This window comes from Sciurus carolinensis, chromosome 4 (assembly GCF_902686445.1).
Source record: "Sciurus carolinensis chromosome 4, mSciCar1.2, whole genome shotgun sequence".
Lineage (NCBI taxonomy): Eukaryota > Metazoa > Chordata > Mammalia > Rodentia > Sciuridae > Sciurus > Sciurus carolinensis.
Window position 1 is genome coordinate 71,803,373 of NC_062216.1, and position 21,795 is coordinate 71,825,167.

Genomic DNA, 21,795 nt, shown 5'->3' on the forward strand with positions numbered 1-21,795 from the left:
AGTTTCTCTCTGGATGGCCTGCAAGGGTGGAGGGGAGAGGGCTGCCAGTTCTATTTATAACTTTTGGCAGGCCTAAGATTCCCACCCACATTCCAAGATTCTGACTCACAGTCAAGATTCTGACCATGAAATTGTGAGAGAGATTTCTAGCAAATGGATGGATTTTGTGGAGTTGGTGTTTCTTCTAAGATAGTTGGGTATCACATACACTCATGCAAGGTGGGGTGACTAGATATGTCACTGCAGAGATAGCCATGGAGCCCTCAGAAGGTCCCTCCTCACCCTCGGTCTGGCCTCCTGGGTGGCATCTGAGAGGTTCTTGGGGATCAGGATGGGGCTCAGCAAGCTGGACTGATAAGTCCCATCCTTTATTTCCCAGTTTGGGGTTTTCCCAAAACCCGGGAATGGAAAACAGCCCAATCAGAACCAATCCACCATCCTACTCCCAGCAAGGAAAAATAATCATCTCTATGATAGAAGCTGATTCCCCTGAGCTGCCATATAGTGATATAGTGACCATTTGCTTGGCAGTTGGTCATTTACTGACCCACCATGGCATTTGTGTTGTTCTTTTTCACAGTTAATTCTCTTATGTGCTTTTTCTTTTGATCTACCTTGCACATTTTTAGAATTACCCAAACCATACAAAACACCTCAATAAGTTTTACATAGTACTAATGGGCACCACCCCATTTTTACTAATTTTGGTCTTTACCAGGGGGATGGACAAGGAAAAGGAAGCCACCAAAGAAGTATAGTCAACACCTAGTATCTATAGGATTGGCCCTAGGACCTTCATCAGATACCAAAATGCATGGATGCTCAAGTCTCTTGTATAAAATGGCACAGTGTTTGTGTTTGTAGTTAACCTCTACATGTTTCCCATATACCTCAAATCATAATCTAGATGATTTACAGTATCTAATATGATGTAAATGCTATCTAAATAGTAGTTATACTATATTGTTTTGGGATTGATAAGAAGAAAAAAGTGCATGTTCAGTACAACTGTCTGTCTGAATCTCAACTACTCTACTGAGAAAAGAAATGTAACAAAATTCTTCCCAATAGCCAAGAGGAGTCTATTCCAGATGTAAACCATCCAGTGAAGTGAAAGGAAGAGGCAGAGAGAGATTCCAGGAGTGGACTGGGACAAAGAATCCCCAGCTCTGCCTGTGCATTTAGCACCCCAGTCAAGTTCCCTGTACTGAAATTCCCTCCCTCTCTGACTGTGAATTCCCCTTCCGGCTCTACTCTGAGCAGAAATAGTAGAAACTGTTGGATACAGGCTGGGGAAATAGCTCTGTGATAGAGTGCTTACCTAGCATGTGCAAGGCCCTTGGTTTGATCCCCACTACCAAAAAAAAGACAGAGCTGGGTGTACCCTTCGCAAATAAATATCGCTTAATGAGGACATGAAGAGTGAATTACTTTGTTTCCAACACAATGGATATTTGCTGTTCCTCTTTGGGCTAAATTATGATTATTCAAAGTCAACACCAGTGTTACAAATGTTAACTCACTGGACAGGTGGTTTCCTAGAGACAAGAGGAATAACAGGTGAACAGCATGCTGTCTCAGAGGGGAAGAGAGCTCTGCAGAATAAGAGAGGAGTTACAAAACTGTGAAGACAAATAGAAAAAGAAAATAAGGATGATGTTTACCTAATATACACCAAATTCAGGAATCAGAAGGATCTAGGAAATCTGGGGATGTTAGGTGACTGACAGGAGTATATTTGAATGCAAGCTCCCACATCAGACCTGGAGAAACCAATCTGGAAAAAAATCTGCCCATTCAGGGACACACAGACAAGGTTTAGCTACAAATGGCCATAAAATGAAAGGAGGGATTTATCAGAGAGTCAGGGAGGACTACCTAGGGCCAAGCTCTGCAAAATGACTGGAAAGATCCCAGCAAAGGTGTTTCAAGGACTCGACTCTTAAAATTGAGGTCATAGCATATCTTGTCTATCTGGGTACAGTTTGCCAAAAGCATTCATACAGTAGGCAAGGGTTGAATTGGGTATCTTCTAGAATTTCATCCAACTCTGAGTTTTTATGAGCCTAAAATTCCTCACATTAATGAAAAGAAACTTCTTCCACTCCAGACTGTCTGAGTTTGGTGGATAATTCTCCTATTCCCCAGAAAACTTGGAATGGACCCACCATTTGACTCAGCCATCCCACTCCTCAGTTTAAAACCCAAAGGACTTAAAATCAGCATACTACAGTGACACAGCCACATCAATGTTCACAGCTGCTCAATTCACAATAGCTAGATTGTGGAACCAACCTAGATGCACTTCAAAAGATGAATGAATAAAGAAACTGTGTTATATATACACAATGAAATATTACTCAGCCATAAAGAAAATAAAATTATGGCATTTGCAGGTGAATGGATGGAGTTGGAGAATATCATGCCAAGTAAAATAAGCCAATCCCAAAAAACCAAAGGCCAAATGTTTTCTCTGATATGTGAATGCAGATACATAATGGGGGGAGGGAAGAAAGGAGGGATGCTGGATTGTGTAGAGGGAAATGAGAAGAAGGGAGGGGACAGGGGGAAGGAAAGATGGGTAGGATGAGACAAACATCATTACCCTATATACGTGAATGATTAAATGAATGGTGTGACTTACATCATGTACAACCAGAGATATGAAAGGTTGTACTCCATTTGTGTACAATGAATCAAAATGCATGCTGCTGTCGTGTAGAACTAAATAGAACAAACAGTAAAATAAAAAAAGAAAGAAAGCATATGGAGAAAACTCCTGGGGCCAGAGGCAAGAAATTGCCCTTACATTCTGATGGCAACCACAAAGACAGGAGACAGTCTTGCCACTCTGAGGGAGGTGATCTAAGGACAGTACTGTAGGCCACACAGTGCACCCTGGCTACACATCAAGGGACTACTGTTTTCATGGTATGCACCATACATCATCTGTCCGTGATATGTACAATTGTAATGTTCACAGTGGCAGTTTCCCACCCAGGGGTGGGAAAGTGTCTTGAGGGAGGAGTCCCCTTTTCTAATTAGCAGGAGCACTGAACGGGCTCACAGCAGCCCAAGCCCATCCCCTGACACCTTGGACTTCATGTTGCACAAGGACTATGGAACAAAGTCATCATTTCTTCATCAGGTACAACTCTTTTTTCCCAGTCTGGATTTAAAAAAAAAAAAAAGAAAGAAAGAAAGAAATCTACCTGAGGATCTTTCTACAATATGCCTTGCACAGTAGAGTTACCTGCTAATTTACATCAATTATTTGAGTATTTATGGCTTGGGGCTCCAGACTTCAGCAGTCCTGCCCTCAGTTTGGGAAAAAAAAAAAAAAAAAAAAACCTGCAAATTTGCATGCAATCAAACAAACCATTATCAGTCCCAGTAGAAAGAAGCATTGGGTTTTGTTGGCATAACAAGGAAACATTCATCCCCTAGGTATAAGTAATATGACCTGGCTCTCAGAATGAACTGACTACTGTTAGGACTTGGAAAGAAGGAAAGTGCCAGAGAAGTGGGGGATTAGATTTGGGTGTCTATCAAGGAAAGTTCTGAGGTCAATGCCACCTCCCTCACAGAACACTCTGCCACTCCAAGTGGCCTGTGGAACCACAGTGACAAACACTGGCAAAGGTGGCCCCACTTACCAGGCCTGACTTCTGAAGCTGGGGACCCAGTGGGAGTAAGCAGACTGTGAATAATTCAAAAGACCACATTAATCACCTCCCAGGAGATGAGACATCGTGCTTCCCAGCCAATGAGGGAGCCCCAGTTGTGGGCAAACACAATCTGATTGGCTGAGGACAAAGCAGGCCTCTCAGGTAAACAACCTGAAAGCACTGAGTTCTGAGCTTGGTGAGCTTGTTTGTGCCTCTGGGAGGTTGGGTGTGTTTGGAGCCTCAGGCCAATGCTAAGAACCAGGTACCCAATTTCTTAGGCTGCTCCCACGACACTGGTTAGTAAGGACTTTAATGCACCCAGGAGACAAAGTGAGTAGCAAGATACAGCTGGAGCTCAGAAAGTTGCCCCCAGAGGCAAATAAGGCTTTCTCTTAGGTTTTTTCCCTCCCGTTAGTCTCCCTCTTCAACTCGACCTACTGGTATCAGGTTCTCTACTTGAGAATCCTGTCTTCACTTCCCAGTTCATGTGGATAAATGACATTATTCCTTTACTCAGCAGGGTGGGGAACATTTGTCAAGTACTTACTCTGAGCTGGTCTGAGCTGGTCTGTGTTTGCAAAATCTAATAAGCTCTCAAAGGCCTGCTAATCTCACCCCCTACCTAATGAACAGGGCAGGAGAGGGAGACCCACCAGCCAACAACAGAACTGTAAATTTACAAATAAAGGAGAGAAAGAAATTATTTAAAAGGCTTTGTCCTCCTCGCTGCACATGATACCTAGAGTGTGCTCAGTCTGAATTCATCTGGGTAAATAAGCAATTCTAGAGGAAATTCTGTCACCTGTTCACCTGCATTTGCAGACATTACACACCTTGCTTTCCTTCTGACCTCAAGCTGTACTCAGCTACCCAAAAGGAAACTGGTTATAATTGGAAAGAGGGGAGGAGAACAAGAATTGTGCAGCTCATACCTAAAGTACAATGTGTGCTAACTGCTGCTCCCCGTTCCCACTCTGAAAGCTCAGGCACCCCAGTATGACTACAGAAGAACACTAGGAGTTACCCAATAATAACAATAATAATAGTGGCCCAAACAGTTGAGCCCCACTGGGATAAACGCTCAACACAAATGACCTTTCTCTTACTCCTCTCAATGGCCCTGGCAGGTACATTTCCTAGGCCTGTTCTACATATGTGGAAACTGGACTTTGCAGAAGGTACGTGTCTTGCCTAGAGTTACAAAGTCAGTGAATGGCCTGACCCAAACCCAGCCCTTAGCACAATGCCAAGCTCAGGGGTGAGAGAAACTCAAGATCTGCCGAGGGCAAGCTTCAGACATTTCAAACTGGAAAGAGGAAAGTCCCTGCTTGCATAGGACAGCACCCTCCTCTCAGTTCACTTGTACTGGGCTATGTTCCAAGAGATATAGACGTGCAGGGACTAGCTGGAGGACCTAGCCCTGAATCACCCAAGGAAAAAAAGGCTTTGGGAATGTGTTTGTTTACAAGTTGGGAATTGTCTGTGTTAACAATTTAGGCGGCTGGATTTAGCATCAACCCAGGATATTTTCCTGGGCCTGATATAACTCCTTGGTTCAGAAGTTCAAATTATTTCAGGAAAATAAGAAGATCCATTAGATGAGTAACCAACTAACAATGAGACTTTCTCATGCTAAGGGGGGGAGAGAGCGAGAATGAGGGGGGGACGGGGAACTGTTTCTAGAATAGGAGAGGGTTGGGTTTCTCTACTTACGAGTAGATTTGGGTGGATCAGATTTCTACAAGTGAAGGAGTCTGTATTATTTTTGGGGAGGTCATTATAATCCCTAGGTAACACTTCTTAATTTGTATTCATCCACCCAATGAATATTTCTTGATTATATGCTATCTACCCAATCCACAGAAACACAGTGAAGAGTTTTAGAACTTAAACAAACTTAAGAACCTGTGGAGTTCAACTTCTGAAGAGAAACATAAGAGCCCACCAGTGGAATAACTTGAGCAGCACTTTTTTGCTCTTCTTCCATGTAGAGACAGAGCAGGAGTGCCCTTACCAGACACTGAATGCCACCAGCACCTTGATCTGGAACTTGCTGGTCTCCAGAACTATAATAAATAAATTTCAGTTCCAGGTCTCAGACATTTTGTTATAGCAGCACAAGTGTACTGAGACACTCACTATAACCTACTCATTAGCACAGACCCATTTATTTAGTTCCAGGCTCAGAGAAGTATTAGAATTAGAGTTAACTAAACTCTAGCCATAGTTGGTTTTCAACGTAGGAACCCCACATTGAACAGCCATACCAGCAGCACTCACAGGTAAGTCCATTCCTCCCCCAGAGAGAGGACATGAACCCAAGTCCTGCTGCCTCTTAATTCCAGGAGTCACACAGCCATATGCAGACCAGGCTGTACCCACCTTCTGCATTTCCCCAGAGGAGTTGTTGCAGGAACTGCTGAGAGGAGATGCCCGTTTGCATCGCTGTTCCCCACTGCTCAGAGCCCAGGAGTTGGCAAAGTCATAGGGGTCAGAGGTCAAGGTCCCTGCAAAGCAAAGTTTCAGAAAAATTATGCTTCAGTTATGACTATCTTAGGACTTCTGAGTGAAAGTTGTAGTTCTGTTGTTATCTTAATCTAACTTCTGCTAGATTAGACCATAGGTATTTGGGGTGGAGAGTACCTTTTGTACAGTGCTCAGTATGGCACCACTGGGCATGGACATCAGAGCTCACTGAGTGCCTGGGGACTGCCTGGCACATGGTGGACACTCCAAATGTCAGTTCTTTTCCATTTGGCTCCTCCAATATGTTATATGCTGTTTGGTACTCAGATACTCCATATCACACAGATTTGGATACTTTCTAATAAGCCATCTTAAAGAAACAGGTAGAAAAGAAGTTTACTTGGATGGTAAAGCTCCTTCTACCACTCTGTGATCTGGGTTGATCCCATCATCCCATGGAGCCTAGTTGCTCATATGTAAATGAGAGGTTGAGTATGTGACCTAAGATCCCTTTAGCCCTGACTGACTGCCTATGAAGTGAAACTGCATGAACTAAATCTGGACAGCATAAGGCTGTCCAATATATGGAATTACAAATACTCTTGTTTAGAGAAAACCCTGAGAGGCAGAGTTAAGGCCAAGCTGGACTGACTCCCAGAAGCCAGGGAGCAAGGTTAACTGTTTGGGGACAAATAGTGTTGAGTTTTACCAACCAAAAAGAATTAAACTAAATTAACCTCTAAGGATGATTCCCAAACTATCACCATAACCTTGATTTTTTTTGCCAACAAATACTACTTTCTTCTTCAAAGCCTAGGACCAACCCACTGTTAACTTTTTTCAACCTTAAAAATCTGGAATAAGAAAAAAAGATATTTTAGGGCTGGGACTTCCATTTCCAGCAATATAGCAGATGAGAAAAATCTGAAAACTATGCTACTAGAATGAACAGATAGTCAACTGAATTGATGGATAACCTTACAAAAAAAAAAAAAAAAAAAAGAAGGAATTTAAGGAAATGAAAAGGAGGACTGGGGATTAAAGGAGAAGAGAGCAAATTTAAAAAATAGTACTGGAAAGTGTTCTGACTACAGAGTGCTAGAATGCAAGTGATAACCTTTCCAACCAAGAGGCTGAGTTTTAACAGTTCCACTCAAATGGAAGTGAGTCTGGGACCTGCATGAGGTGGGAAGGTGGACCCAAGACCCCATTGTGAGGCTGAGACCCTTGAAGCATGACATCCTTCATGCAAAAGTTGAAAGGAAAAAACCCACTCTGAGAAGCAGAGTGGATATCTGTTTCCTTGATCTGGTCTCTGGATAGGAGGGGAGAAAAGTCTCCCCTGAAAATCTGAAGTGGTGGGAAATCTTTCATATAGTTGTAAGATTCCAATCTATACTTCTTGTAAGATTCAGTAACTTCAGATTGACAAATAAACATAAAACCTTCGAAAGATGAGCTCACAATCCAAAATTATGAAGTATAGTGAAACAGCCTGAATGGGAACACATTACTCCTGCTGAGAAAGGAAGCTGAAAGGCGACGAACCCCCACCTTCACAGGAGCCAAAGAAGATGAGAGCAGAGATTGCCCACTCAAGCCTGTCTTACATAAGCTAACTGGCTCTACATTGTGTATATCACCTGGCTTTTGTTTCTATAATTGTAATTGTCTCTGTGAGATGGGCAGAGAGAAACAATCTAGCTACTTCTCCCTGGTTTGATCAAACTAAAGTATAAAGCATAAAGTTCATATTCATTTTTACATTTTTTTTCTATTTCTTATGTGGCCCTCCTGTGGAATCCAGTCAGTCTCCCTGGGCTGAGCTGTCTGTAACAGCAGGAAACAATCCACTATAAACAAGAGTCAGCAGACTCAAACTTTGCATAATTTAAGCTCCAAAAAGTTCAGATAATGAAATTTTTATAAATAACTTTTAAAACAAATATATTTTTAATTATTGCTATAAAACATGAACTGAAATTTAATATAAGAACAAGGCAAGAAAAAATAATTGAGGAGAAATGTAGCCAGATTTACCTTCTAAGATTACAAATATAGTCAATGAAATAAAGTGAAACTTCAATTGACTGAATAAACATCATCTGTAAATCAGGCAGAGTTAAGAGAGAATTAGTGAACTAGAAGACAGTAAAATGCTGACAAACCAGCTCTCCAGGGAAAGCAAAATCCCAGTTTGTAGCACTTGCTGATTTCCATGGGGTTACCAACATGATGTTACTGAATGTGGAGTTGGGAAGAGATGCATACAGTTGGTTCTCACCAACCACCATGAGTACAGCACATGACCTAAGTAAACCACCCAAAACAGTAACACAGAAGGATAAAGAGAAATGGAAAAGCACAATCCCAGTCCTAGGTATTTACCTAGAGAAATCAAAGTATATGTCTATGTACAAATCCTATTCACGAATACCACTTTACACCTATTAGGATGGGAACAAAAATAAGCATTAGCAAGGATGTAGAGAAATCAAAACACTTTTGCACTCTTGGTGGGAGAGTAAAATGGCATAGCCACTGTGAAAAACAGTATGGTGGTTTCCTAAAATTTTAAAGACAAATTAGATGTAGTGGTGCACACTTGGAATTCCAAAGACTTGGAAGACTGAGGCAAGAGGACCACAAGTTCAAGGTCAGCCTGGGCAATTTAGTGAGACCCTGTCTCAAATTTTAGAAGTACAAAGGGCCTTAAAAATTCTAAACATTTGGAAATTTTAAATACACTATAGGTTAAGAAAGAACTCAAAATGGAAAGTAGAAAAACGTATACAACTAAACAAAAATAAAACTATGTTATGTATTAAAATAATTGGTGTGGTACAGCTAAAATGATATTTAAAGGAAAATTGATAGCCTAAAGTGTACATATTGGACAATAAACAGGTTGGAAATCAGTGCTGGAGAAGATAAAAACAAATGATCTTTTTTATTTTCTACTCGACTATTTCTCTACATGTTTGCCCCTTAATCAGAAGGCAGATGCATAATAAGGAAGAGAATAATTTATATATGAATTATACTGGAATTGTTTTTATACTGGAATATCACTAATTGAATGTTTATGGAATTAAAATTATTTAAAAAACATTAAAAATATTAATTTTTCAGTTTTTTACTTACCTTTTAATTTTACTTTTTCTTTAAAAGTATATATATGTAAGATTTTAATTTTTATGTAAGCGATTTTATTTCTCCTCCCTTGAAACTTCCTTCTTTGCATATAAGTTTTCTCCAATCCAAAAGCAAACATATTTAAATATATTTTTCTTCCAATTTTTTTTTTTTTTTTTGTACCAGGGGGTTGAACTCGGAGGCACTTGACCATTGAACCACATCCCCAGTACTATTTTGTATTTTATTTAGATACAGGTCTCACTGAGTTGCTTAGCTCCTCGCTTTTGCTGAGGTTGGCTTTGAACTCATGATCCTCCTGCCTCAGCCTCCTGAGTTGCTGGGATTACATGCGGATGCTACCACATCCAGGTTCTTCCAAATATTTTCTGACTTCATTTTTTACATTTAGCTCTTTTATTCATCTGAATTTTATTTCATTATATATTTCATTATTATAGGTACATTTATAATACTTTATAATACTATATGATATGGTGTACAGATCAAAATGGAATTTTTCCAAATATAGTCATTTTCTTGAAGGAAAAAAAAAGATTAGTAGTGGTTTCATATCCATATTGTCTTCTGTTGTTCATGAGTACACATAACTAGACTTTTTGGTGTTTTGATTTGATTTGGTTCTGGGGATTAAACCCCAGGGAGCTTCACCACTGAACTACATCCCTGGTCTTTTTTATTTTTTATTTTGAGACAGAGTCTTGCTAAATTGCTGAGGCTGGCCTCAAACTTGTGATCCTCCTGCCTCAGCCTCCAAAGTCACTTGGATTACAGGAGCGTACCACTGTGCCTAGATAACTAGCTTTCTGGACGGTATAGCGGATCACTCTACAGATTTCATTTATTCAGTTGTAGTGGGTTCAGGAGGGTCTACTCAAACCTTCCAATGTTTACCAACTATCCACCATGTGTGATTCCCCCATTTCTGTGGGGAATTCAAAGTTGAACTAAGTCAGGTTTGAGAGGCTCCCAGGTGTATGTTGACCAGAGATCTAGGCACTGAGGTGAACTATTAAGAGATAAGATTGGTAAGATAAGATAAATTGAGGTGAGATCATGATGAGGCTTGAATGCCAAAGGAGGAATGTTAGTGAAGATTTGTAAGTAGGGAGGTAAAAATTATAACCATAGTTTAGGGAAATGGTAGCCCAGAAAATTTTACCTTCTTGGGTCCTAAAGTCATCTTCAGCAAAGATATTAAAGTCTCCACACAGCCCACAGGTCTTGTTGAAGTGTCTGTCTGACAGCAGAACTTGAAAGTTGCCATTGCCATCGATCCTGACCACAAAGCCATAGTCCTCACTGGAAAGCTTGTAGTACCCAGCCTCAGTTTCCAGATACAGTCCTTTAGAGGCATAGGGCATGGAGATTCTGGAAGGACAAGGCAGAGGACCCGTTCAGAATTGGGCTTCTTGTGCATTTTCAAGACATCTCTCTACCCTTCCAACCGCAACCCCATGCTACAAGGTTCAGACCATGGCAGGAAATGAATGAGGTTCTAGACTAGGAGACCCAATTCTCACCCAGCCCAGCTACTCGCTTCTGGGTACATTTACTTCCTCTCCCTGGACCCCAGCTTTTTCATCTGAAACATGAGGGCATATGCCAGGGAATCCCCAAGGTCCTTTTGAATTGGACAATCTGGGTTTCTGACTTACCTTTGGTCCCCCTGCATCACAGTACCATTGACAAACAAATGGATGTCAAAAAATTCCCCAAGATACACAGAGAGGCTCACTCTCTTGCCATTTTGGAAGTCCCCTAAAAGAGAAAAGAGGAGGAGAAGTGATTATTACCCAAAAAAGCCCAAAAATGTATTAATAAGATTGCCTGTATAATCTTATGGAAATTCCCCAAAAAAAGACTTTTAAAATGGGCAACAGAAATCTCCTTAAAAATCTCATTTCTCATTCATCTTTCCATTCATCTAAAAATTCTTATTGAGTGCTTCTGGATACATAGACCTCAATGGGCTCTTATACTTTGCAAAAGCAAACTATAAAAGTGTAACCACTTTACAGCGACCTCAGTGATGACTAGTGTAGACCTAGTTCACAATCCAGGTATAAGGATTAGACAAGTATGAAGCAATCAAACATACTGTAAAGTAGCAAACAGAAGCAACAGTATGAGTTATTGGTAACAGGTACTCTAAGATAATGTCATTTAAAATGTTATCTTGGGGGCCGGTGGTATATCTCAGCGGCAAAGCACTTAGCTAACATGCACAAAGCCCTGTGTTCCATCCCCAGAATTTAATTAATTAATTGGTTAAAAATATCTTAGGAGAGCCCAAATCAGAATCCCTGAGCTGTTTAAAATGGAGATTCATGAGTCCTACCTTCATTTACCACATTTGATTCTCTAGGAGAAGTTTAAAGAGAGTGTAAAGTACCTCCCACAGTGCAGAGAACCTTAGTAGGATTCAATAAGTGATGGGTATTGCCATTAGAGATGCTTGAATGGTTGAATGCATCATAAAATAGTCTCTGTCAATGGTCTCATCATGAGGGGCAAACACAGGGACAAGGGTGATGGCAGTTGGCATAAAAGATGGAAAATTGGTGAGGCATTTTCCACAGTGTGATCAGAACTTGACCATTCACAGTTGATCTCTGAGAACTGCTTCTTGGGCTGGGCCTTTGGTATCCAAAGATAATGGATTGGCCATACGGATGAAGGAGCCCAAAGGGTCAGTGTAGAGTCTGAGTGTCAAGCCTTAGAGGCTTAGAAGTTGATGGAGGGAAGAGGGAAGATGGAGAGCAGCCAGTGAAGACAGAGGTCCAACATGGGGACAGTGTCCTAGAGGTCCTGAAGGTATGGAGCATAGGGCTCAGATGAGAGATTAACCTTGGAAATGAGGAAAACTATCTTCTTCTAGGAGGAGTGGGGAAATGTGGGCTCCAGTTCCTCAGCAAAAGAGGCAGCAAGGATGCCCGTGGAACCAAGCCCAGAAAACAGGAAGGCTTGTTGACTCGAGGTATTGCTGCCATGGCCAGGACCACTGCAAAGCCAGTTTGGGAAGGCCTCCTCACTCCCAACCAGGCAGAGGAGTTCCACAAACCACATTCTGCAGAACTCCACACCAGTGATACCAGGAGAAAACAGAGATGTCAAAAAAGTTAAGTGAATTTTGTTCTGTATTGAATAAAACATATAGAAGGCTATGTTGGTTTGGAGTTTCTTCACTAGACCCAAACAAACCAAACCAAAATGGAGTCACTCATGCTGAAGTTCCATGTCAGCAAACCAAAACTAAGTTGTTCATCTGGCCTTTTGAGAAAGCAAGGAGTGGAGGTAGGAAGGGAGGGGAAGAGAGAGACAGAGAGACAGAAAAAAAACCAAATCCCTGATTGGGCCAGTTGTAGTTGCTTTAAACTTCACAAGTTAAGAAATTTTGTGGGGGGTGGCAGGTGTCAGGGCTTGAACTCAGGGTCACTCAACTACTAAGCCACATCCCCAGCCCTTTTTTGCATTTTACTTAGAGACAGTGTCTCACTGAGTTGCTTAGCGCCTTGCCTTTGCTGAGGCTGGTTTTGAACTTGTGAACCTCCTGAGCTGCTGGGATTATAGGCATGCGCCACCGCACCCAGCCTAAGAAACTTAAAGAACCATTCACTTTTTATTCTGTTTCTGCTTTCCTCAGCCCTTCTCTGTCTATAAAATCAATTTCTTCTGCTCAGTTCATAGGAACACTCATTCCATTCTATGGAATGAAGTGTTACCTGATTCTAGAATTTTTTAAAATAGAATCAATTAAGATCTTAAAATTTGTTGCAATTTTGTCCTTTCACACCTGTCTAAGCTGGGAAGTGTGGCCCACTCTGCATTTTCACTTAGACCAATTTTTACACAAGCAAACCTTCAGAAGTCAAACAAACTTTCAGATAGCAGGAAATTAGCCAATGAAAACCAAACAGAACGGAAGAGGCAAATGGTAGGTAAGCAGAGGAAAACAGTAACACTAAAATCTGAGTGGTGGGTATAGAAATGTTGTATTCCTTCAACTTTTCTGCATGTTTGAAAATTGCAACAATACAATGGTAAAATAAATAAATAAACAAATAAACAGGACAACCTGGCAGCAAACTCTGGTTTGCAATCCCTCCCAGGAGTCTTCTAAGTCCTTAGGCATTTGCACTGGGTCTAAGACCCTTCTTAGGCTTCTTCTGGAGCTGGCACTCTGAACACTATAGACCCAACTAAGTGTGCTGAACAGACAGGGTAAGGATTCATTAAACTCCTCTCTGGAGGCCTGCTAGAACAGAAGAAGGCCCAACCGCTGGAAGAGTGTACAAAAGATCCTGAGAGGTCTAGGCATTCGTGGGCTTGTGTCCTCACAGAGCAGATGGACAGGGCAGTTCTGCCCTTACTTCACTGGGTAACCCGACCAGTATGGCTCCTTTGAACCAAAGGCACCGCCCTCCTAAAAACAGGAAAGGAATCCTTGTGGGTCTCTCCTGTTTGCAGGCTCTCCCCGTCATGAGGATTCAGAAAGGGTGACTGGAAAAAGTTGGCCAGGGAATATGTGACTGGAGGGTAACTAGGGATTGCTTGGGAGGTCACCAGGCAGCTTGGGATGTGCCACTATCACACAGCTATGGATCTATAATTCTTTGAGGCTTTCAGAGATGGAAAATCACCTAAACGACTCACTGGTTCCACCAGAAGCAGAGCTGAGCAGGTGCTGCAGGAAAGCCCAGAGGTCACCATCACTATAAGGTAGAAAAATAGGGCCTGCAAGACCAGACAAGTCACATATTCAGCAGAAGCAGAAAACCAAACTAGAGGGAACTGAGAGACATATGTGGAAGGGTATGAAGCCCCAGCCCTTCTCAAGTCAGTGATGAAGAACAATTGATCACAGAGAATGAAAGAGGAGGAGGTTAGTTTTATAGACAGAGAAGGGTTGAGGAAAGCAAAAACCAAGAAAAAGAAGCAGTTCATGGCTTCAAAGTCACCTTCCTTGTAAAGGTAAAAGGAGGAGACTCCCCTACCCGTGCCCTTCTCAAGTACATAATGAAGAACACCTGTCCTCACATAATGAAGGCTGTGGGATTCAGATCCACCCAGGTGATTGACATTTGGGATAAAGTGCCTTTCCTCAGAGAGCTGGTCAGAGGTGGCAGAGCTGGGACTCAAGACCAGGTGCTGTTTGTAAGCATTTGAAAGGCTTGCTCTGGGTGGCCCCTGGAGAGCTCAGCTTTAGGAAGACCAGGAGGCAGCCAGCAGAGTTACACCCAGGGCTGACCCCATGTGAAGCAGCAGCCTGTGGGTTGGGATAAATGGGTTGGCTGCCCAGAATCTTCACTACTATATGGGATCCTGAAGTGGATGATGTAGGTTATGGGAACCAGCCCCCAGTCAGAAACAAATCAAAAGTTTGGGGCAGAAGTGGGATTGAGACTGTGACCTTCAATGAGGACTGAAGTACAGGGAGCCTGTGGAGTTCCTGAACCTGCACCATGAATGAGAGAGTTGGCCCACATCCAAGACAGGAGGAGGCAAGAGGATTTGTTGAAAGTGTGACCTGGAGAAGTCCACAATCCAGAGAAACATACTATGGCAGAGAGAAAAATCTTGGAGACAATCTAAATAAGTGACTCTTAAACTTTTTTTTTTGCCCCAAAATCATAAAAAAAAAATTTATTCCATGACATGGTATACACATGCATATAAGCACATGCACACACACAAAGTTTAACACATCTGCCCTCACCACGTACCTTGCCTCTGACATTTTGTGATGTTTTCTATTCTCTTCTGTTTAATTTTTGCAATGCTGGTTAGAACCATGGCTTGTGATTCAGTTTGAAAAACACTGACTCCATCTTATAGAAGGAGAAACAGATTCAGACAGGATTCCACCCTCTCACTATTGACACTTGGGGCTGAATCATCTTTGTTGTGGGGACCATCCTGTGCATGGTAGGATCATTAGCAGTATCCTGGCCCCTACCACTGGATGCCAACAGCACTCGTCACAAGTTGTGACCACTCAAAATGTCTCCAGACACTGCCAAATGTTCTCTGAGGAAAAATATCACTCCACCTGAGAATTACTGGTTTACACCTAGAGTAGAACTAGCTCACACCCAGATTTTCTGACTCCAAATCCAAATCTCCGATTGCAAAAAAACGACCTAACAGGACATCTGACCACTGTGGATTCAGCAAATCGCTAATGCAGGAGACAACATATCAGCCTTCTGTTTTAGTTACCTCATTCCTTTGCTGCAAATTATCTGTAACCACTAGGAAAATGAACCATTAGAAATGACCAGTGACTCCCACATTCCACAGACCTCCCTGTTAGTACTTCCTTTAACTGCTAGGTAAGGAAGGGTCTGTATGTTCACCCGGAGGAGAAACATCCAACCAGGCTTACCCAGACTCCTGTCCAGTTCCTTGAACTCAGCGATGAGGATACTGAGTGAATCAGTCAACCCCCAGCCCCACATGTGGGAGCAAGAGGCACCCTGCACCTACTAAAGCAGGCCAACAACTGGAACCAGGGTCGTACCTGCAGGGGGTATCTTAGGGTTGTAGTGCAAAACACTAATCTGCATCTCTAATGAACATTCCCTGCCCCATGTCCATGATTCTGATGCAGGTCATCTTCTGTCCACACTTGGAAGTCAGTGATCTACTCAGTCCATGCCATTCTGCTAACTCAGAATCTGAGCTTCCCACTACAGAAATGACTGATGCAGTAAGTGGTTGTTTATGGCTCTCCCTGGGTTAATTTGGGAGGCAATCAAACCCTGCAGCCATGGATTAGGAAGAAGAGTCTCTACAACTCAGGAGGAAACAGGACTCTATAGTGGACTTTCTGGACCCTGTAACCACTGACTAGAAAATGTGAGCCTTAGTCTGGGACCCCAGAGCTGCCTGACCAGGAACAAGAATCAAGGAAATGCCCTCCCCTTTGCACCAGGTGGGCCTTCATGAACAGACATAAACACTTTACCCAGGATGTGAACAAGGTCCACAGGCACCCAGAGAGGAATGTGAATTATTTTGAATTTAGAGTTAAGGAAACAGGATGTCATTGGAGAACAATGGAGCAGAAGATGATCATGCACCTATAAACTGAAACCATAGGGTCCAAGGTCTGGGTTCCTTCCCCTAACCCCAGGATTCTGCCTGCTCCAAGCTCCAGTGCAGGCCCAGGCTCCACAGATTATACCCCTTCTTACACCACCTCCTCCCACATTCACCCCAACATCAGGAAAAGTAGCTGCCCAATTATTCAATTTTGAATGGAAATGAAACCAACATATATTAAATAGCCTGGTTCAGGTCAATAACCTCCCAGAAAGTTGACACTCAACAAGAGCAAGTTGCCATAAAAAAAAAAAGAATGACAACCCTGGGGTTGGGGGGTACGATGAGCTGTTTGGAAGTAGGGTGGCCCTCTCCATCCCTTCACATTGCCCCAGCCACTGACATCCACAAATGGGTAGCCAGAGAGACCAGGTCTCTAGTGCAAACCTGCATGCACAATGTCGGGGGAGGTTCCCATAGCTATCAACCTGACCTCCAGAGAAATGCCCAAGAGCCTGGTAGTCCTGTGTCTCCACCCTGTGCATACCCACCAAGCCTCTGTTCATCTGGCTGCTTTCAATAACTCGGGTTTAGATAATGCTTCACACTTGCAAATACTTTAATCTCACTTGAGCCTCACAGGCTCTGCATTTTAAAGAGGAGGAAATGAAGGCCGAGAGACACTCTGCCACTTTCCCAAGGGCATTCAGGGCAGAGAGGGAATGGAGGCGGCTCCAACTATGGCTCTTCCCATGCTTCCATTTCCTGCTGAAGGCAGAGCGTCCAAGCCCTGGCAGTTATAAATCAGTTGGTGGGCATAAGCTGACCTACTGAGTGCTGGACAGGGCCAGTGCGGTCAAGGGGGTCTAACCAGAGGGAGTACCAGCACAACCTGAGTTTTCCTGCTTTGAGGGCTCCTTAAGAGGAGAGGCTTTTGAGATGGGCTTTTCCAACATCTGGCTGCACTCCCTGAGCCCAGAATACAAACTCTGTGCCTGGTCCTAAGCTTTCATTATGTACTGTTTACTAACCCACCTCCGGGGTAGGGAGACCACAGCAGGACTGAGCTAAAGCAGATCATGGAGTCAAGACTGCAGCCCCCTCCAGGGCTCCAGTGTCCCCCTCCCTGGAAACTCCACTCAGGGTGAAGAGGTGTCATTATCTGTTCTTTCAAAATCTTTCTGCTGTCATTCCCAACCCTCCATTCCCCCAGAGTCATCACAGGTAAGGGGTCTGTACCATCTCCATGATGATTGTTAAGGTAGAGAAATCCACTTAAAATAAACACTGGAGCCACAGGCGACTGGCGGGCCTGAGTGCCGTCCGCTTCCTGGTGGAGGAGGGGGCCTTTTTCTTGCCAGCTGCTTTCTGAAGCCAGTCCCCAGGTGCTACCTCTGAAGCAAACCTGGGTTCCACAGACCAGTGTTCCATGATGATGTGTCAGGCCCCGGGGGATATCTCTGGCCCTTTTCACCTCCTGCTCGGTCACCATGGCCAAGGTTACCCTGCCTCCCACCTTCCTTCCTGCCTGGACCCCCTTGCAAAACACCAGTCCCTTTGACCCTTCCCCACTGCATAGCCTCCACCTAACTCCTCCAGCCTGCTGAATGCAGCCAACTCTTCCTCCCTCAGACTTCAAGACCCTGCCCTGTAGCCCGATGGAGTCCCAGTCTTAGAGCTCACTGTGCTCCATTCCTGGATTTCTCAAAGTTTGGTTCCCAGTTCAGCAGCAACAATTAAGAAATAGTTAGAAATAAAAATTTCAGGCCCCATTTCAAATGTACTGAGTCAGAACTCTGTGGGGGAGGGAGCCCAGCAACCTTGTAGTAGAACCATCTAGGTGGACATGATGCTGGCTGATTGGAAACCACTCCCCCACTCTTCCACCTAATGAGCACACATTTCTTCCAGCTCTTCTCTTTGGCTCATGCTGTCCCCACTGTCCTCTTCACCCAACCAAAGCCTCATCAACCAAGGCTCCTCAAACGCCATTTGCTCTTGTAAATATCTTTAATACAACTCCAGTGGTGTTGACAGAAACCCCATGGAGACAAGCACCAGGAAACAAAGATGAGCAAGGCAGAGTCCTTGCCTTTGAGGGGCTCACAAAGGAGCAGGAAGAACGGCAATACACTGAAGTCATGCTGTGATAGGGTATCCAGCAGATGCAGGGCAGGTAGCAGGTAGCCTAAGGGAGCAACTAAGAAGCAGGGGAGTTCACAGTCATGGCTGCAGTAAGTTCACTGAACTCCCAAGCACAGCCTAGTGCATGTTGGACAGAAAGGACACTGCATAGATCCACTCAGCCTTTAGCCCTTCAGCCTTTATGTCACGGAAGGCCGAGAGTTTTGCAAAAAGAATCTCTCCTTGATCAAACTTGCGTCAGGTTTTTCTGAGCCATCTTCTTGACTAGGTCGTGACCTTATAGTCCTTGACCCATGTAGTCCTGTTTTAGCACAATTCCCACTGGGTCAGTTTAGCAAAAATTCCTTACCTTCAGTATATGATCAAATTCTTCATCCCCCAAACTTGGTATCTGGTTACCCTGGCCTTCCTTCAAAAGATTCCTATCAAGTTGGTTTAGCCAGAACCCCTTATCTTCTTCATTTCCTCTGTCACTGACCCCCTCCACCCTTCCTTGGATCTAAATTCCACTTTTCCTTGTATTTGGAGGTGGACTCCATCTCTCTCCCTAACCACAAAACCCCCATTGCAGTAGTGCCTCTTGAAAGCAAGGTCTTTTTTCCTGGCTTTAAGATTTGTGAATTTTTCTTTAACAGCCTGGATCTGTCAGCTTCCAACCTCAGCTCCCCAATTTTGTAGCATTCCTTCCTCACATCTCGCAGTTGATTAATTCTTAGTGTGGCGGTCTCCAAATCATAGTTCTTTATCAGTGCCCCCAGCCCCACTCCCAGCCTTGGAAAGTTCCCTCTCCCTGTAGTAGAGAGGAAACTCCCTTCAAGGAGAGGCCCAAGATTAAATCCAGTTCCTCCTTTTATTATCTGTCAGGCTTTGGGAGGGTTCTACAACCTCCTTGGGTCTTGGTTCTGCATTTATAAAACAGGGGTGACTATATCTACATTCCAGAACTATTGTGGCAATGCAGAGAGAACATGGGGGCAGAACCTGGACATTTCTGGGAACAAGAGATGTGCAACATAAGCTAGAAATTCTGAATTCCATGGGTCACTGAGAAAATGATTATTCCCTGTTGCAAGTTTTATATGTTCCAAAGTTCCTTCTAGATCATCATTTTTCTTGATGCTTTGTAGTTCCTGAGGCACTGCCTGGACCCAGAACAATGGACATAACCACTGAAGAAGTCCAAAGATTCTCTCTATTCCACGAGGCTCCCATGGAGAGAGATCGGAGAAACCAAGGGAAGTCAGGTGTCACAGAAAGGGTACTCCCCACCGTGCTCTCGCAGTGATCTTTGAGTTCAGGCATGTCTAAGGATTGGGACCCTCCCTGCATGGCAGGGCTGAGCACAGTTGGCCCCTTCTCTAAATTCCTGCCCTCTGGGCCAGGGACTTACCAAGAATTGAGAAGGAGTGTTCCTGGCAGTCCCCTGCCAGGAGGTAACTGCAGACTCCCTCGAAGCTGTACATGCTCTCATCAAAGGTATTGATGAAGTCACTTCCAAAGAGGCTGCACCGGGCCATGGATGGCCTGCCACTAGCCCTTTCTGTGCAGAGGGTCCCTAGAGGGAGAGGATGCAGGTGAGCACAATTGCAACCATCAGCCCAAATCCTTCCAGCCTCATAGAAATGAGGCTACATCTGATAGAAATTGGGCTGGGGGAGGTACTTTCCATCCCAAATAAGGCTATAGTTATTGCTTTAGTCCTGGAATTGGAATATGGCCCAGAACTCATGGCAGTATGGAGGAACCGTTTTTCAGGAAATCTGCTCTTTTAAATGACAATTACTTACTGATTTAAAATGTAATAATACATTTTAATACAAATAAAACACAATGAAGTTAAAAATCACCTGTGATCTGACATTCAGCCAAAACTAGAGTAACATTTCAGTGTTTACCTTTTTGTTCTACTTTATAGATTTATTACAAATTTATGATCATCCTATGCAAAACTATTTACAAACTATGTTTATTCCTCAACATATTGTAAAGAATTTGTCGTCCATTATATATGTTTCTAAAATGTGATTTTTTGTGACTGCTTTACATTCTACATCTAACTGTATATAGTATAGCCTCTTATTATTTGGTTCTTAACATTTTCTCAAATATTTTACTCTTATAGAGTGTTTGTAGTGACCATCTATCTACATATTTACTATTACATTTTAAGTAAATTAAACTTGGGAGACAAATCAGACTGTGTTCCTATCAGTGTTGAGAAGTGGTAAAAGTCCTCTCTAGAGCTGACCTCCCTCATTAACACACCACCCACCTGGCAGAAAGATGCAGAGAGCATGATAAATGTACAATTCTTCCTAGACTAACCTGTGGGCAGGTTAACCTGAGCAGTCTAAATGGAGACACTCCTGGTCAAAAGTCCTTCCCTGCCATTCAGTCTCAGAATTTCAGCAAGAGAAGGAAAACAGTACAATGCAGTATAATGGGAGAGAGCAGGTCTAGAACCCAAGAGAAGTGATCTCTGGTTTTGTTTCTGTGTGACTCTAAAGCAATCATTTTTCCTCTCTGAGTCTCTTCATCTGTACAATGAAATTTTCACTAGATGACCTCCACAATCCCTTCTGAAACTAAGCCTCTATCCAAGAATTTAATTCTTTCTTCTCCATCCTGTGCTTCCATCATATAGGATGGTTCTGTGCACATTTATCCTTTCCAGAGGAGGAAGGTATTTGCAGGCATCAGGTCTTCTGCAGGCCAGAGTTCTGTGGAACCTCCATAGAAGGCAACCAGCGAGTCTGAAAGGCCCACTATGAGTCTAACATGGGACTCACACAAAGATGACCTCCAGACACACCTGCTAATTCCTAGAAGGGGGTTACTCCAAATGACCCTGGAGCAGGAGTGAGGAAGGACTTAGTACCTACCTGGCAATGAAAGGACCAGAGCAAGCAGCACCCTGGTAAGTCTGGCAGGAATCATCTGCAGAGAAGCAAAAGAAATAAACTGTTTTTACTTCCCATAGACGGCTGCTGGTATAAGCTACTGACAATGCACAAAGCAGGAAAAATGATTTCTTAAAGCAAGGGAATCACCATTAGTCCCATTTCTCCTTTGAACATGGGTTATTTGTCCCCAAACTGCCCCTGGCCAGTACCAAGCCCAAGAGTAACAATTCCTGTGAGCTACACCCTGAGCACCCTTCCCCAGACAACAGTCCCAGGGCCAAAACAGAAGGGGGAAGCACTGTCATCTCATCTGGGTTCCTCCAGGGCACCCTGACCTCTCATGCCCCTGTACCCTACTCTAGCAGCCAGGAGCAGAGGCATACCTAAGTCTCCCAGCTTGGCAGCAAATG

General features: G+C 43.3%; 1 protein-coding gene across 1 annotated transcript in view; it reads right to left on the reverse strand.

The window, feature by feature from the left end:
• Window positions 1–21,795, reverse strand: part of Vwf (von Willebrand factor) — a 151,903-nt gene that overhangs the window by 129,034 nt on the left and 1,074 nt on the right. Inside the window, exons 2-6 of the mRNA XM_047549520.1 lie at window positions 21,365–21,419; window positions 19,873–20,037; window positions 10,949–11,051; window positions 10,453–10,661; window positions 6,051–6,175 (exon numbers count right to left, since the gene is read on the reverse strand). Of these exons, the coding sequence (XP_047405476.1) occupies window positions 6,051–6,175; window positions 10,453–10,661; window positions 10,949–11,051; window positions 19,873–20,037; window positions 21,365–21,419 (657 nt within the window). The remainder of the gene's footprint in view (window positions 1–6,050; window positions 6,176–10,452; window positions 10,662–10,948; window positions 11,052–19,872; window positions 20,038–21,364; window positions 21,420–21,795) is intronic.